Below are 16715 nucleotides of genomic sequence, written 5' to 3' on the forward strand. Positions count from 1 at the left end.
TGAATGGGCCTCCTCCTGTTGCTGACAGCAATAGCGCCTCTGGCCTGTGGCCTGGGTGGGTGTGGAAACGAGTAAATAAGGTGGTAAACGGGGAGCCTGAAATGGAGCGGGTGGGGGAGGGGGGTTGCCGGGGAACGATCAGGTGGGTGGGGTTGGGGCTGGCTGCGGGTGAATGTAAGAATGCAGTGACCCATGTGGGCTCTTGACGCTCACTCCCGAGCCCCCTGAGGAAGCAAAGATCACTGTGATTAGGGCAGAAAACATGGTTAGGTCATTTCCCCCAGTCTGCGTACAGTTTGCCCCACCCCGGCCCTTCCTGCGCCCACAAACAGAAGAGTTGTGAGCCGCACTGCAAGGAAACGATTAGGGCTTGGCAAGGGACGCGGGCTTATACTCGAAGGTTCACTCTCCATCTGTGAAGTGGGAAGGAAGCACAGAGGGGGGGCGCGGGTCGGGTCGCCTGTTAGAAAGTGACAGACCGCCGACAGAAGCGGCGACCTTTGACCCACCCAACCCCCCCACAACCCCCCCCCCCCCCCCCCACCCACCGCCGGCCCCCTGTCCTTCGCGGACGAGCGCGACCGAGAGCCGGGGATTGAAGGAGCGTGCGTCACCGCCCGTGACCTCGCAAATGGGACAAAACAGGAAATAAAAAGCGGGAAAGAGAGAGAGAGAGAGAGAGAGAGAGAGAGGGAGGGGGTCGGCTTGGCGATGCGCCAACCCCGTGTATTTGAAAGGAAGGTTGAGACTCACGCCTGACAGCACTGCATGCGTTGACGGTGGGAAGGACTATGTGAGTAGGGGTGGAAAGATTGGTTACATCGTGCAGCTGGCTCAGGACCGATGAGCGTCGTGGTATGGCGCCCTGAAATGAACCGCTTCTCTTAAACGTGCTCACTACCTCCATCTGCGGGAGAGAGAGAGAACGAGACAGGTATATATATATATATATATAGATATATACACGGACACACACACACACACACACACGCACTTCTCCCCCAGGTTGGGGCTCAAGGCTTTCCGCCAGCCGCCACTGCAAACCGAGAAGTTGAAAGAAGGCGGAGGGTGGGGGGGGGGGGGGAATGGACGGAGGCGGGGTGGGTTAGGGAGGGGAGGGGGACAGTGAGGGTTGCGTTCCATCCATCCGCAGAACAGGCCCTCCGTCGAACCTCGGGCGTTTTTTTTTTGGAGTGAGACGGAACCCACCCCTTCCCCGTCCACTGGCACGGACCCCCCCCTCAGTTTGCTGAGCGGGGCAGCCCCCTCCCGTCCTCGAACCCCGCGATAGGCGGGAAGGCGGTGCGTCCACGCTGGAGAGCGGGCGATGGCACGGCGCAGCATCCGGGGCCCATAATGGTTTCAGGGCGCGGGAATTACCGCGTGGGGCGCCGGAGGACTTTCGAGCCGCCGGCAGCGTAACGGCGCGGCGCTCCGAGAGGCAAGCGGAGCGCTAAAGGGAGCGGGCGGCGTTTCGGGGGAGCGGTGGTGCCAGAGCGACATCTGTGGAGGCTTCCTCCCGCGCGCAACGGGAAGGGAACCGGCGGTGGGCTGAAATGAACCTTGCGGCTATCTCCATCGCTGGGGGCGCCCCCGCACTTTGCGCACAGCCCCCAGGCCCTCAACCCCCTCCCCCCCCCCGAGGAGCGGGCAGGGCTGAGCAACTGCCGAGCGGTGGGGGCGGGGGGTAAGGAAATCAGGAGGTGCCGGACTACGGGCGGATTCAATAAACTTTGCCCGACCTGACCTCACGTCACCGTCTCCGGATGGGCAAGGGAGCGAGGCGGTAAGTGTTTTAGCGCCAGCGCGGGCGCGGGGTGGGGAGGGGAACGGCCGGGGGAAGTTGACGGGCGTGGGTGAATTCGCTGTGCCCAGTCAGTGAGCCCTCAGTGACTCCCAGAGGCGCCATCTTAGTGCGGGAGCCCAGTGCTGCCATCTTAGTGCAGGAGCCCAGTGCTGCCATCTTACTGCAGGATCCCCAGAGCCGCCATCTTTGTGCAGGACCCCAGCGCTGCCATCTTAGTGTAGGACCCCCATAGCCACCATCTTAGTGCAGGATCCCCAGAGCCGCCATCTTTGTGCAGGACCCCAGAGCCGCCATCTTTGTGCAGGACCCCCCCAGACCCACCATCTTAGTGCAGGATTCCCAGTGCCACCATCATAGTGCAGGACCTTAATGCCCGCCATCTTAGTGTAGGATCCCCCAGAGCCGCCATCTTTGTGCAGGATTCCCAGTGCCACCATCATAGTGCAGGACCTTAATGCCCGCCATCTTAGTGTAGGATCCCCATAGCCACCATCTTAGTGCAGGACCACCAGAGCCACCATCTTGGTGCAGGATAGAGCGGCCATCTTGGTACAAAGCAGGCCAGCTTCTTCCCCCATCGTCCATACACCCACGATGGCAGTCGTCCGACTGGGAGCGAAGGATCTCCTATCTCCTCATTGGAGTTGCACATTACAGTCGACACATTACGCCGCCAATGGCCCTATTGGGAGTGAATTGTCCGGCTGCTCGCTCAGAAGCAGAGGCGGGTACCGGAACTGCACGCTGCCCAACTACACCACATCCGGCTGAAACAACTTACTACCTTCTCCACCACGGCACTTGCCCCAGACCGTCCCAGAGAGGTGCCCGCGATGCTGCCAGGCCTCCCGAGGTGCCCCCCCACCCCACCCCTCGCTCCACACAATCACCTTCTCACCTTGAGTGAGGACCCCCTTTTGTGTCCGCGAGGCCCAAAGGCAGCCTCATACCTCAGCGCGGCCGATGGCGAGGGGAGTTGGGGAAAATTTCTAATGCAAAAAAAAAAAGCATCTTCCCCCTCACTCGGCAGTGAGACAAATATCACTCGCGTTTTCGGCGGGCATTTCAACGGGCGAGAACGCACAATGGCCCGAAATCTAAATGAGGACCCAGGCCCCACTTTTTTTTCTGCCCTTACTGGGCCGGGCAAGGTGTTGGAGCAATAGACACACGCTGAATTACTGCGAGAGACAAACTCAATACTCTGCAGAGTGCCTCCATCTCTGACCCGTCTCGGGAGGCGAATGGCATTTCTTGCCGGAGGGTTGGAGTATAAGAAGTGAGGGAGTCTTGCTGCAATTGTACTTTGGGGAGACCACCCCTGGAATACTGTGCACCGTATTGGTCTCCCTGGTCTCGGGTTGGCGATCAGTAACTAGTGGGGTGCTGTAGGGATCAGTGCTGGGGCCCCAACTATTTACAATCTATATTAACGACTTGGAAGAAGGGACTGAGTGTAACGTAGCCAAGTTTGCTGATGATACAAAGATGGGAGGAAAAGCAATGTGTGAGGAGGACACAAAAAATCTGTAAAAGGACACAGACAGGCTCAGTGAGTGGGCAAAAATTTGTCAGATGGAGTATAATGTGGGAAAGTGTGAGGTCATGCACTTTGGCAGGAAAAAAATCAAAGAGCAAGTTATTATTTAAATGGAGAAAGATTGCAAAGTGCCGCAGTACAGCGGGACCTGGGGGTCCTTGTGCATGAAACACAAAAGGTTAGTATGCAGGTACAGCAAGTGATCAGGAAGGCCAATGGTATCTTGGCCTTTATTGGCAAAGGGGATGGAGTATAAAAGCAGGGAAGTCTTGCTCCAGTTATACAGGGTATTGGTGAGGCCACACCTGGAGTACTGCGTGCAGTTTTGGTTTCCGTATTTACGAAAGGATACACTTGCTTTGGAGGCAGTTCAGAGAAGGTTCACTCGGTTGATTCCGGGGATGAGGGGGTTGACTTATGAGGAAAGGTTGAGGAGGTTGGGCCTCTACTCATTGGAGTTCAGAAGAATGAGAGGTGATCTTATCGAAACGTATCAGATTATGAGGGGGGTTTGACAAGGTGGATGCAGAGAGGATGTTTCCACTGATGGGGGAGACTAGAACTAGGGGGCATGGTCTTAGAATAAGGGGCCGCCCATTTAAAACTGAGATGAGGAGGAATTTCTTCTCTCAGAGGGTTGTAAATCTGTGGAATTCGCTGCCTCAGAGAGCTGTGGAAGCCGGGACATTGAATATATTTAAGACAGAGATAGACAGTTTCTTAACTGATAAGGGGATAAGGGGGCGGGCAGGGAAGTGGAGCTGAGTCCATGATCGGATCAGCCATGATCGTATTAAATGGCGGAGCAGGCTCGAGGGGCCGAATGGCCGACTCCTGCTCCTATTTCTGATGTTGTTATCTTGCCTGAGAGGCTGTGCAACAAAGGTTCACTGGACTGAGGGGCCTGGACATGGTGGATAGTAAGGACCTATTTTCCATTGGTGGAGGGGTCTATTACGAGGGGGCATAGTTTTAAGGTGGTTGGTGGAAGGTTTAGAGGGGATTTGAGGGGGGGCTTCTTTACGCAGAGGGTTGTGGGGATCTGGAACTCGCTGCCTGGAAGAGTGGTGGATACAGAAACCCTCACCACTTTTAAGAGATGGTTGGATGGGCACTTAAAGTGCCGTAACCTGCAGGGTTAACAATTTTAATTTATATAGCGCCTTTTTACACAATAAAACATCCCAAGGCAAGTCACGGGAGTTACGGACAACACAAATAAATTTTGACGCCGAGAAATTAGGGACAGGCGACCAAAAGCTGGGTCAGAGGTCAGTTTTAAGGGGCGTCTTGAAGGAGGAGAGAGAGGCGGAGAGGTTTAGGGAGGGAGTTCCAGAGCTTGGGGCCCAGGCGACAGAAGGCACAGCCACCGATGGTGGAGCGATTATAATCAGGGATCGAAACATAGAAATACGGACCTCGAGCTGGTAATTGGGATTAGATTGGATGACCTTTTGTTCGACGGCGCAGATATAATGGTAAGTACTGCAGGGAATAGAATACGGCCAGGGTAATCTCCTGGACTAGTGTCGATCACCTGGATGGGTCGGAGGGGAATTTTCCCAGATTTTTTTCTCCCTCAATTGGCCTGGGTTTTTAATCAGGTTTTTGCCTCTCCCAGGAGATCACACGGCTCCGGTTGGGGTGGAGTGTAGAATGTTTCAGTGTGAGGGGTGTTGCAGTTATGTGGGGCGGACTGGTTGGGCCGGGAGCTCTTTGCCTTTCCGCCATTGTTCATGGGTTTATATGTAACCTTCAGGGCTGCTGACCGAGGGCCGGGCGGCTCTTTGTCGGCCGGCGCGGACACGATGGGCCGGAATGGCTTCCTCCTGCGCTGTAAATGTCTATGTTTCGATCCCTGATTATAATCGCTCCACCATCGGTGGCCGTGCCTTCTGTTGCCTGGGCCCCAAGCTCTGGAACTCCCTCCCTAAACCTCTCCGCCTCTCTCTCCTCCTTCAAGACGCCCCTTAAAACTGACCTCTGACCCAGCTTTTGGTCGCCTGTCCCTAATTTCTCGGCGTCAAAATTTATTTGTGTTGTCCGTAACTCCCGTGACTTGCCTTGGGATGTTTTATTGTGTAAAAAGGCGCTATATAAATTAAAATTGTTGTGAGCCATAACCAAGGGCACACAGGACAAGAATCTGTACTTGACGGCACATGATTGAAGGGATACCAAACACTCCCCTCTCAACCCTCTCCTTCACCTCCCCCTCTGTCTCGTAGAATCATCGAACGGCCACAGCACAGAAGGAGGCCATTCGGCCCATCGAGCCCGTGCCGGCTCTCTGCACGAGCCCCCCCCCCAGCCAGTCCCACTCCCCCCGCCCTTTCCCCTGTAGCCCCGGGCATTTATTTTCCATCAGGGACTTATCCAGCTCCCCCTTTTGGAAGCCGCGATTGAGCCTGCCTCCAGCGCCCTCTCGGGCAGCGCGCTCCTGGCCCTAAGCACTCGCCGCGGAAAAACGTTGTCCCTCACGCGGCCTTTGCCTCTTCGGCCGATCGCCTTTGAACCTGTGTCCCTCTGGTTCTCCACCCTTCCACCATTGGGGAACAGTTGCTCTCTCTCTCTCTCTCTGACTCTGTCCAGGCCCCTCGTGATTGTGATCACCTCGATCAAATCTCCCCCTCAACCTTCTCTGCTCCGAGGGGAACAACCCCGGCTTCTCCAGTCTCTCCCCGTCACTGAGGGCCCTCATTCCCCCCCCCCCCGGGAACCATTCTGGTCAGTGTCCCTCTGCTCCTTCTCTGGGGCCTTCACATCCTCCCTAAAGTACGGTGCCCGGAATTGGCCACAATACCCCGGCTGGGTCCGAACCAGTGTTTTATACAGGTTCATTATAATATCCACGCTTTTGTACTCTGTGCCTCTATTTATGAAGCCCAGGGTCCCGTAAGCCAGAACCGCTTTCTCAACCTGCCCCACCGCCTTCCCCGATTTATGCCCCGATACCCCCCGACGGGTCTCTCTGTTCATGCACCCCCTGTAGCATTGTACCCTTTAGTTTATATCACCTCTACTCCTTCCTCCTGCCAAAATGCATCACTTCGCACGTTTCTGCGTTAAACTTCATCTGCCGCATGCCCGCCCATCCACGGCCTGTCACTGTCCTCCTCACTGTTCACTATGAGTTTTGCATCGCCTGCAGATTTTGAAACTGTTCCCTGTACACCCATGTCCAAGTCGTTGATATATATATATCAGCAAAAGCAGCAGTCCCTGAACCCAGCCTTCTGGAACACCACTGTATACCTTCCTCCAGTCCGAAAAAACACCGCATCCACTGTCCATTTTGTTCTACAAATCCCCCGGGAGGACAGACGCACCAACGTTAGCGTCCTCGACCAGGCCCAACATCCCCAGCATCGAAGCACTGACCACACTCGACCAGCTCCGCTGGGCAGGGCCCACATTGTCCGCATGTCCCCCCCCAGACACGAGACTCCCAAAGCCAAGCGCTCGACTCGGAACTCCTTCACGGGCAAACGAGCCAAAGGTGGGCAGAGGGAACGTTACAAGGGACCCACCCTCAAAGCCCTCCCTGATAAAGTGCAACGTTCCCCACCGACACCTGGGAGTCCCTGGGCCCAAAGACCAGTCCTGCCCTAAGTGGAGGAAGTGCATCCGGGAGGGGGCGCTGAGCACCTCGAGTCTCGTCGCCGAGAGCGTGCAGAAAGCAAGCGCAGGCAGCGGAAGGAGCGTGCGGCAAACCAGTCCCACCCCTCCCCTTCCCTCAACCACTGTCTGTCCCACCTGTGACAGAGACTGTGGTTCCCCGTATTGGGCTGTTCAGCCACCGAAGGCCTCGTGTTAAGAGTGGGAGCAAGGCTTCCTCGATTCCGAGGGACTGCCCGCGATGACGATGTTGTCCCAAGGGCCTCGGTTTTGAAGGCACGCACATTTCGATTTGAGGTGGTGCTCCCCCTGACCCCCATCACGGGTATGAAACGGATCGGCTGCACGGGAAGCCGGGAGATTGAGGCCAAGGAGGGGCCCGAGGACCTTGCTTCACGCTACGCGACGGAACTGTAACAGACAGGACGAGGCAGACTATTTATTTATTTTTTTTTCTTTTTACTCCAGGCGCTGGAGCAGGGGTGTGGCAACTCCTCTCGGTCTTTTTTTCTTTCGGTGTCTGCCTCGCCGTGACAACGGAGCGAACGCAACGACAAAAAACCAAAAATTAGCCGTCGCTGATCTGAGCCTGCCCCCGGGCCTTGTCCGCTGGCGGGGGTCGTAGGTCGAGCACCGAGGGGACCCCGTTGCCGGGGTTACAGACTAATCTGCAGTGTTGAGGGGGCGGGCGGGGAGTGGGTGGGGTTGTGGAGGACCTAAAAGGGGAGGGGGTTGAAATTCTTTCCCCCCCCCCCACCCCGAGAGACCACCCGCCCTGGTGGGCCCCACCCTCTTAAGCTCCGCCTCCGCCCTGACCAGTTCCGCCAAACTTGACTGCCTTGTCCTATTTAAATTACAGATATATATATATATATATACAATCGTCAAAAACCCCGAATCGCTCAAAGGCCAAAATACGGATCTGGAAAGCCCCTCCTTTGCGTCCGGTGCTACGCAACACCCCTTCCTGCCCCTGAGGGATTGTGGGTGTGTGTGTGGGTCGGGGGAGGGGGGGTGGGGGGGAGGAGTCGGGGCGGGAACGTGGGCGCTCAGGCGGGAAGATCGGCCGCCGTCGTCTCGCGCAGCGGGCTCGCAGGAGGCCCGTGAGGCGGCGAGGGCGGGGGGAGGGGGGGGGGACCGAGATAGGGAACTCGATGGGTGGTGGTGGGGGAGGGGCGGGGCACGGGTAGGAAGGCTGGGCACGGAGCCGTGCCTGCGCCTCGCTGCGCCCGCCTTGGGCGCCCGTTAGACCCTCGCCCTGGCAAAACCTGGAGCTCGATGGAGCCGGGGTCGGGAGGGGGGGGGCGGGCGGAGGTGATTATCTCCGACCTGAGAGATAGATCCTAGATCTTGCGTCCCTCTTCCCCGGCTTGTCTCGCGGCCCCCCGCCCGCCTCTCTCCCTCCCCCGCCCCCTCCCCCCCCACCACTGCGACTGACTACCTCCGGCAACGTGGGGACCTGCAGAGGGCAGAACGTTACCGCCACCCAGCCCAAAAAAAGCCTTCCCGAAAGCAACGCTTGGCAAACCAACTGGGCAAGGGGGAAAGCATACTGGGCCTCAAATCGCCACAAATAGCCCGGGCGTTCCCGTTATCCCCTCCCCGCCCACAAACGACAATGTAACACTCCCTCCCCGTGCTTCTTTCAAAGACTAATTACTCGTTACTTAATTTTTCGGGCCTGTTCGGTCCCCTTTTTGGGCAACTTGTGGTGTTGCGGTTGTGGGGGTGGGTGGGGGGGTTGGGTAGGGGCAAGTTAGACGGGTTCGCAATCATCTCCCGAGGCTCCCCACCCTGCTCCGCTCTCGCTCTCACGTTTCCCCTTTCCCCTCCATGCCCCGACCTCCTTCGTTAAAAATTACAGCCCCCCGCCCCCACCACCACCAGCCCTCCGCCCACTTTGAAGGGGCGGGGAGACCGAGATAGGGAACTCGGCAGGTGATGGAGGGGCGCAGGAAGGGAGCCGTTGTCGGGGCCGCCCGCCTCTTCTGCCGCGCCGGGAGGCCGCGTCTGTGCCTCGGTCTGCCCGCCTTGGGCACCGTGAGACCCTCGCCCTGGGGGGGTGGTGGGGGTGCGCAGTGGGGGGGGGGGGCGATTATCTCCGGCCTGATAGACCGCACCCAGTCCCTGTGCTCATCCCGGATTGATTCCACGGCCTTTCTGAGCTGGGGCGGAAGATGGTGGGCTGCAAGCGAAGGAACTTCCAACCCCCCCCTCCCCCCCCGGCCACACCCCGCACACCCCACACCTCAGAAAAGCACCCCTCCCCAGTACCTGCCCACTCAAACCCCGCCGCCCCCACCCACCCACCCACCGCGAAGTGTGAGACCCGTCCAAACCCTCCCACCCCCCCCAGAGCCCTCGTCCGAGAAACAGCCCCAAGATCGTGGGAGGACGGGGAGGGAGGTGACCCCTGACCCCCCCATGACCCAGCCACATCCCCACCCCTTTCCCGCTCTAGCGCCCCGCCCCCCCCCCCCCCCCGCCCCACCCCACCCATCCCGCCCCCCCCGCCCCCGGGCCAAAGGTACATTTGGAGCCCAGGCCAACAGTCGCTGGGCTCCCCTCCCCTCCGGCACCGTGCCCCAGGGCAGCAGAGCCCTCGCTAACAGGGGCCCCCCTTTTGCCCCCGACATGACGCCCGAGCAAAATGGCCGCCTCCCGCCTGGCAATGGTTGTCCCGGCAACGGGGCCGTGCGAGGGGAGGGGGCCGGGGTGGGGAGGACGAGGAGACATTCGACAGTAAAGCACTGGTGTGGGACTTGTACATTCCACTGTGGATGCTGCTGGTACTACAGTGAAACTTCTTTCAGTTGCTGGCTCCTGATGTTACCCTTTCAAAAGAAAAAAAGTCAAAATAAGAATCAATCGGAACGGCCAGGCAGTGCCTGGTCCTCCTCTCGCTCGGCTAACAGACCGGAATTACTTCTTTCTATTATTTCCTTACGCTAAGCGCAGTTTTTCAAACCCTCCCAGGGCAGCTCCAGCACGGGGTTAGATACAGAGTAAAGCTCCCTCTACACTGTCCCATCAAACACTCCCAGGGCAGGTACAGGGGGTTAGATACAGAGTAAAGCTCCCTCTACACTGTCCCATCAAACACTCCCAGGGCAGGTACAGGGGGTTAGATACAGAGTAAAGCTCCCTCTACACTGTCCCATCAAACACTCCCAGGGCAGGTACTGCAAGGGGTTAGATACAGAGTAAAGCTCCCTCTACACTGTCCCATCAAACACTCCCAGGGCAGGTACAGGGGGTTAGATACAGAGTAAAGCTCCCTCTACACTGTCCCATCCAACACTCCCAGGGCAGGTACAGCACGGGGTTAGATACAGAGTAAAGCTCCCTCTACACTGTCCCATCAAACACTCCCAGGGCAGGTACAGGGGGTTAGATACAGAGTAAAGCTCCCTCTACACTGTCCCATCCAACACTCCCAGGGCAGGTACAGCACGGGGTTAGATACAGAGTAAAGCTCCCTCTACACTGTCCCATCCAACACTCCCAGGGCAGGTACAGCACGGGGTTAGATACAGAGTAAAGCTCCCTCTACACTGTCCCATCAAACACTCCCAGGGCAGGTGCAGCACGGGGTTAGATACAGAGTAAAGCTCCCTCTACACTGTCCCATCAAACACTCCCAGGGCAGGTACAGGGGGTTAGATACAGAGTAAAGCTCCCTCTACACTGTCCCATCAAACACTCTCAGGGCAGGTACAGCACGGGGTGAGATACAGAGTAAAGCTCCCTCTACACTGTCCCATCAAACACTCCCAGGGCAGGTACAGCACAGGGTTAGATACAGAGTAAAGCTCGCTCTACACTGTCCCATCAAACACTCCCAGGGCAGGTACAGGGGGTTAGATACAGAGTAAAGCACCCTCTACACTGTCCCATCCAACACTCCCAGGGCAGGTACAGCCCGGGGTTAAATACAGAGTAAAGCTCCCTCTATACTGTCCCATCAAATACTCGCAGGGCAGGTACAGGGGGTTAGATACAGAGTAAAGCTCCCTCTACACTGTCCCATCAAACACTCCCAGGGCAGGTACAGCACGAGGTTAGATACAGAGTAAAGCTCCCTCTACACTGTCCCATCAAACACTCCCAGGGCAGGTACAGGGGGTTAGATACAGAGTAAAGCTCCCTCAACACTGTCCCATCAAACACTCCCAGGGCAGGTACAGCACGGGGTTAGATACAGAGTAAAGCTCGCTCTACACTGTCCCCATCAAACACTCCCAGGGCAGGTACAGGGGGGGTTAGATACAGAGTAAAGCTCCCTCTACACTGTCCCATCAAACACTCCCAGGGTAGGTACAGGGGGGTTAGATACTGAGTAAAGCTCCCTCTACACTGTCCCATCAAACACTCTCAGGGCAGGTACAGCATGGGGTTAGATACAGAGTAAAGTTCCCTCTACACTGTCCCATCACACACTCCCAGGGCAGGTACAGCACGGGGTTAGATACAGAGTAAAGCTCCCTCTACACTGTCCCCATCAAACACTCCCAGGGCAGGTACAGGGGGTTAGATACAGAGTAAAGCTCCCTCTACACTGTCCCATCCAACACTCCCAGGGCAGGAACAGCACGGGGTTAGATACAGAGTAAAGCTCCCTCTACACTGTCCCATCAAACACTCCCAGGGCAGGTACAGCACGGGGTTAGATACAGAGTAAAGCTCCCTCTACACTGTCCCATCAAACACTCCCAGGGCAGGTGCAGCACGGGGTTAGATACAGAGTAAAGCTCCCTCTACACTGTCCCATCAAACACTCCCAGGGCAGGTACAGGGGGTTAGATACAGAGTAAAGCTCCCTCTACACTGTCCCATCAAACACTCTCAGGGCAGGTACAGCACGGGGTTAGATACAGAGTAAAGCTCCCTCTACACTGTCCCATCAAACACTCCCAGGGCAGGTACAGCACAGGGTTAGATACAGAGTAAAGCTCCCTCTACACTGTCCCATCAAACACTCCCAGGGCAGGTACAGGGGGTTAGATACAGAGTAAAGCACCCTCTACACTGTCCCATCCAACACTCCCAGGGCAGGTACAGCCCGGGGTTAAATACAGAGTAAAGCTCCCTCTATACTGTCCCATCAAATACTCGCAGGGCAGGTACAGGGGGTTAGATACAGAGTAAAGCTCCCTCTACACTGTCCCATCAAACACTCCCAGGGCAGGTACAGCACGAGGTTAGATACAGAGTAAAGCTCCCTCTACACTCTCCCATCAAACACTCCCAGGGCAGGTACAGGGGGTTAGATACAGAGTAAAGCTCCCTCTACACTGTCCCATCAAACACTCCCAGGGCAGGTACAGCACGGGGTTAGATACAGAGTAAAGCTCGCTCTACACTGTCCCCATCAAACACTCCCAGGGCAGGTACAGGGGGGTTAGATACAGAGTAAAGCTCCCTCTACACTGTCCCATCAAACACTCCCAGGGTAGGTACAGGGGGGTTAGATACTGAGTAAAGCTCCCTCTACACTGTCCCATCAAACACTCTCAGGGCAGGTACAGCATGGGGTTAGATACAGAGTAAAGTTCCCTCTACACTGTCCCATCACACACTCCCAGGGCAGGTACAGCACGGGGTTAGATACAGAGTAAAGCTCCCTCTACACTGTCCCCATCAAACACTCCCAGGGCAGGTACAGGGGGTTAGATGCAGAGTAAAGCTCCCTCTACACTGTCCCATCAAACACTCGCAGGGCAGGTACAGGGGGTTAGATACAGAGTAAAGCTCCCTCTACACTGTCCCATCAAACACTCGCAGGCAGGTACAGGGGGTTAGATACAGAGTAAAGCTCCCTCTACACTGTCCCATCAAACACTCCCAGGGCAGGGACAGCAAGGGGTTAGATACAGAGTAAAGCTCCCTCTACACTGTCCCCATCAAACACTCCCAGGGCAGGTACAGGGGGTTAGATGCAGAGTAAAGCTCCCTCTACACTGTCCCATCAAACACTCCCAGGGTAGGTACAGGGGGTTAGATACAGAGTAAAGCTCCCTCTACACTGTCCCATCAAACACTCCCAGGGCAGGTACAGCACGGGGTTAGATACAGAGTAAAGCTCCCTCTACACTGTCCCATCAAACACTCCCAGGGCAGGTACAGCACGGGGTTAGATGCAGAGTAAAGCTCCCTCTACACTGTCCCATCAAACACTCCCAGGGCAGGTACAGGGGGTTAGATACAGAGTAAAGCTCCCTCTACACTGTCCCATCAAACACTCCCAGGGCAGGTACAGGGGGTTAGATACAGAGTAAAGCTCCCTCTACACTGTCCCATCAAACACTCCCAGGGCAGGTACAGGGGGTTAGATACAGAGTAAAGCTCCCTCTACACTGTCCCCATCACACACTCCCAGGGCAGGTACAGCACGGTGTTAGATACAGAGTAAAGCTCCCTCTACACTGTCCCATCAAACACTCCCAGGGCAGGTACATCACGGGGTTCGATACAGAGTAAAGCTCTCTCTACACCGTCCCATCAAACACTCCCAGGGCAGGTAGCGTGGTTTGGAGAGAAAGCTGCCAGACTGTGGGACAGCTGGCACTGATGGACGGTCCAGAGTGAGCTTCCCCGAGCCCCACGCCCGCCTCCCCTCTGTACTCCCCCGAGTCAGACGCACAACTCACTGCTGAATCTTGCCCCCGCTGGTGGGCACTTGTTACCGGCCAAGAAACTGGGCAGCGCCTGGCCCAGAGATAGCCTCACGCGCAGAGAAGGCGGGCGACCTTTATCTGGTCATCCCACCCCTGCTTTCTGTCTCTTAGCCCGTGTATCCAGGCAGCCATTGTCTCGTTAATCTTCATTTGAGGAATTAACAGTCGACCTGCCAACATCAGTTGCCCTTTGTGGAAGAGAGTTCTGATTGTCTAACACCCTTTGTGTGCCACAAGTGTTTCCTTACTTCACTCCTGAAAGGCGGGCTGTAATCTGTAGACCCTGCCCCCCTCGCCCTAGGGGGCAGAAATACGGTCGCCCCGCTGTTAACCCAGGCGGAGCGGTAAATCCAGCACCACTCGCCCGGAAATTTGTCCGGATCGGTCTTCGAGCTGACAGGCGGTGCTAACTTAGCTGTTGCACACCAGAGTTTAGGGGGAGGGGGGTTGCGGGGCGGGGCGGGGGGAGGGGTGCGATAACGGAAGTTTGGCCGGTACATTAGGCCTATTGCGCATGCGCAGAACTCTGAATCAGATGTCCCGGGCGGAAAACCGAGTCTTAAGCCGAGGTGAGGCCACACCTGGAGTACTGCGTGCAGTTTTGGTTTCCGTATATACGAAAGGATAGACTTTGCTTTGGAGGCAGTTCAGAGAAGGTTCACTCGGTTGATTCCGGGGATGAGGGGGTTGTCTTATGAGGAAAGGTTGAGGAGGTTGGGCCTCTACTCATTGGAGTTCAGAAGAATGAGAAATGATCTTATGGAAACATATAAGATTATGAGGAGGCTTGACAAGGTGGATGCAGAGAGGATGTTTCCACTGATGGGGGAGACTAGAACTAGGGGGCACGGTCTTAGAATAAGGGGCCGCCCATTTAAAACTGAGATGAGGAGGAATTTCTTCTCTCAGAGGGTTGTAAATCTGTGGAATTCGCTGCCTCAGAGAGCTGTGGAAGCCGGGACATTGAATATATTTAAGACAGAGATAGACAGTTTCTTAACCGATAAGGGGATAAGGGGGCGGGCAGGGAAGTGGAGCTGAGTCCATGATCGGATCAGCCATGATCGTATTAAATGGCGGAGCAGGCTCGAGGGGCCGAATGGCCGACTCCTGCTCCTATTTCTGATGTTCTTTCGTAACCCTTACCCCCTTGGAGTCCGGGTATCATTCTGGTAGACCTTCGCTACACTCTCTCCGAGGTCAATATAACCTCCCTAAGGTGTGGTACCCAGAACTGCTCACAGTGCTCCACATGTGGTCTAACCACGGCTTTGTATATCGGCAGCATAACCTCCACCCTCCCTTGTATTCGAGTCCTCTAGATATAAAGGCCAGAATGCCATTGGCCTTTTTGATTATTTTCCGTACCTGTTTATGAGATTTTAAAGGTCCGTGTACCTGGACCCACCCTCACACCCGCTCCCCCCGCCCCCACCCCCCCCCTCCCACTTTGGGCCTCCACTGTTTGGAGCTTCTTGCCATTTAGAAGGTACCCTGTTCTATCCTTTTTAGGTCCAAAGTGGATGACCTCACATTCGCTTTCATCACTAAGGCCTGGGGATTCGCACAAAAGCTTGACTTACGGAAGCGGCCCTTGACTTAGTTCGGTTGCCAGGTTCCCCAACTAGGCCTCAAAAGACGCAAATCAAGACGTAGGCCTCAAAAGACCAAAATCAAGACTTAGGCCTCAAAAGACCCAAATCAAGACCAAGGCCTCAAAAGACCAAAATCAAGACCATGGCCTCAAAAGACCCAAATCAAGACCAAGGCCTCAAAAGACCAAAATCAAGACCATGGCCTCAAAAGACCAAAATCAAGACCATGGCCTCAAAAGACCCAAATCAAGACCATGGCCTCAAAAGACCAAAATCAAGACCAAGGCCTTAAAAGACCCAAATCAAGACTGATTTTGGTCTTTTGAGGCCTAAGACTTGATTTTGGTTTTTTGAGGCCTAAATAAAAGACCTGAATAAAAAGGTGGTGTTTCCTGTTGAGGGGGAAGAAGCACACAGTCAGAACGGTCTGTACCTGGAAAAGCAAACGATACAGGTTAGCGCCCTCTCTCTCACCAGCCCCCGTACCCCCGCAGGCTGCCCCTCCCTGGCTGGGCCTACCTGAGTCTGAATGCGGTTGAGCCCGCGGAACCAGAGGATTTGGCCTCGTCGCAGCTCCCGCTCGGCATGGTCGATCTCCTCCTCGTCCTCAGCCAGCTCTTCGTCGGGAATCTCGTCCTCCTGGGTTCCGTGGCCGGCCTCCTTCAGGAACTTGAGCCAGCTTGTGGGGATGGCGGCTATCAACTGGAGGGGCAGGGCAGGGGGGGTAGAAATCGCAGGAGGAGCATTAATGGCGGAGCCTCTGTGGGATGCGTGCGCGACCTGACAGAAAGAGAGCTAATGAAGACAGAGAAAGAGGCAGAGCGAAATAAAAAGCAGCAAGATTGGTGGTTGGTAATGGATAGAGGATTGGCTAACTAACAGGAAATGTTGTGTTCAGTTTTGGTCTCCTAATCTGAGGAAGGACGTTCTTGCTATTGAGGGAGTGCAGCGAAGGTTCACCAGACTGATTCCCGGGATGGCGGGACTGACATATGAGGAGAGACTGGATCACCTGGGCCTGTATTCACCGGAGTTTAGAAGGATGAGAGGGGATCTCATAGAAACATATAAAATTCTGACGGGACTGGACAGGTTCGATGCAGGAAGAATGTTCCCGATGTTGGGGAAGTCCAGAACCAGGGGTCACAGTCGAAGGATAAGGGGTAAGCCATTTAGGACCGAGATGAGGAGAAACTTCTTCACCCAGAGAGTGGTGAACCTGTGGAATTCTCTACCACAGAAAGTTGTTGAGGCCAATTCACTAAATATATTCAAAAGGGAGTTAGATGTGGTCCTTACGGCTAAAGGGATCAAGGGGTATGGAGAGAAAGCAGGAATGGGGTACTGAGGTGAATGATCAGCCATGATCATATTGAATGGTGGTGCAGGCTCGAAGGGCCGAATGGCCTGCTCCTGCACCTGTTTTCTATGTTTCTATGTTTCAAAACCAGAGAGTCGGAATAAATGGGTCATTCTCG

At 55.7% G+C, this 16715-nt stretch overlaps 1 protein-coding gene across 1 annotated transcript in view; it reads right to left on the reverse strand.

Moving 5' to 3' along the window:
• LOC139253260 (plasma membrane calcium-transporting ATPase 3-like) overlaps positions 1 to 16715 on the reverse strand; it is a 144689-nt gene that overhangs the window by 28740 nt on the left and 99234 nt on the right. Inside the window, 2 exon segments of the mRNA XM_070873472.1 lie at positions 821 to 907; positions 15757 to 15939. Coding sequence (XP_070729573.1) covers positions 821 to 907; positions 15757 to 15939 — 270 coding nt within the window.

This window comes from Pristiophorus japonicus, unplaced genomic scaffold (assembly GCF_044704955.1).
Source record: "Pristiophorus japonicus isolate sPriJap1 unplaced genomic scaffold, sPriJap1.hap1 HAP1_SCAFFOLD_484, whole genome shotgun sequence".
Lineage (NCBI taxonomy): Eukaryota > Metazoa > Chordata > Chondrichthyes > Pristiophoridae > Pristiophorus > Pristiophorus japonicus.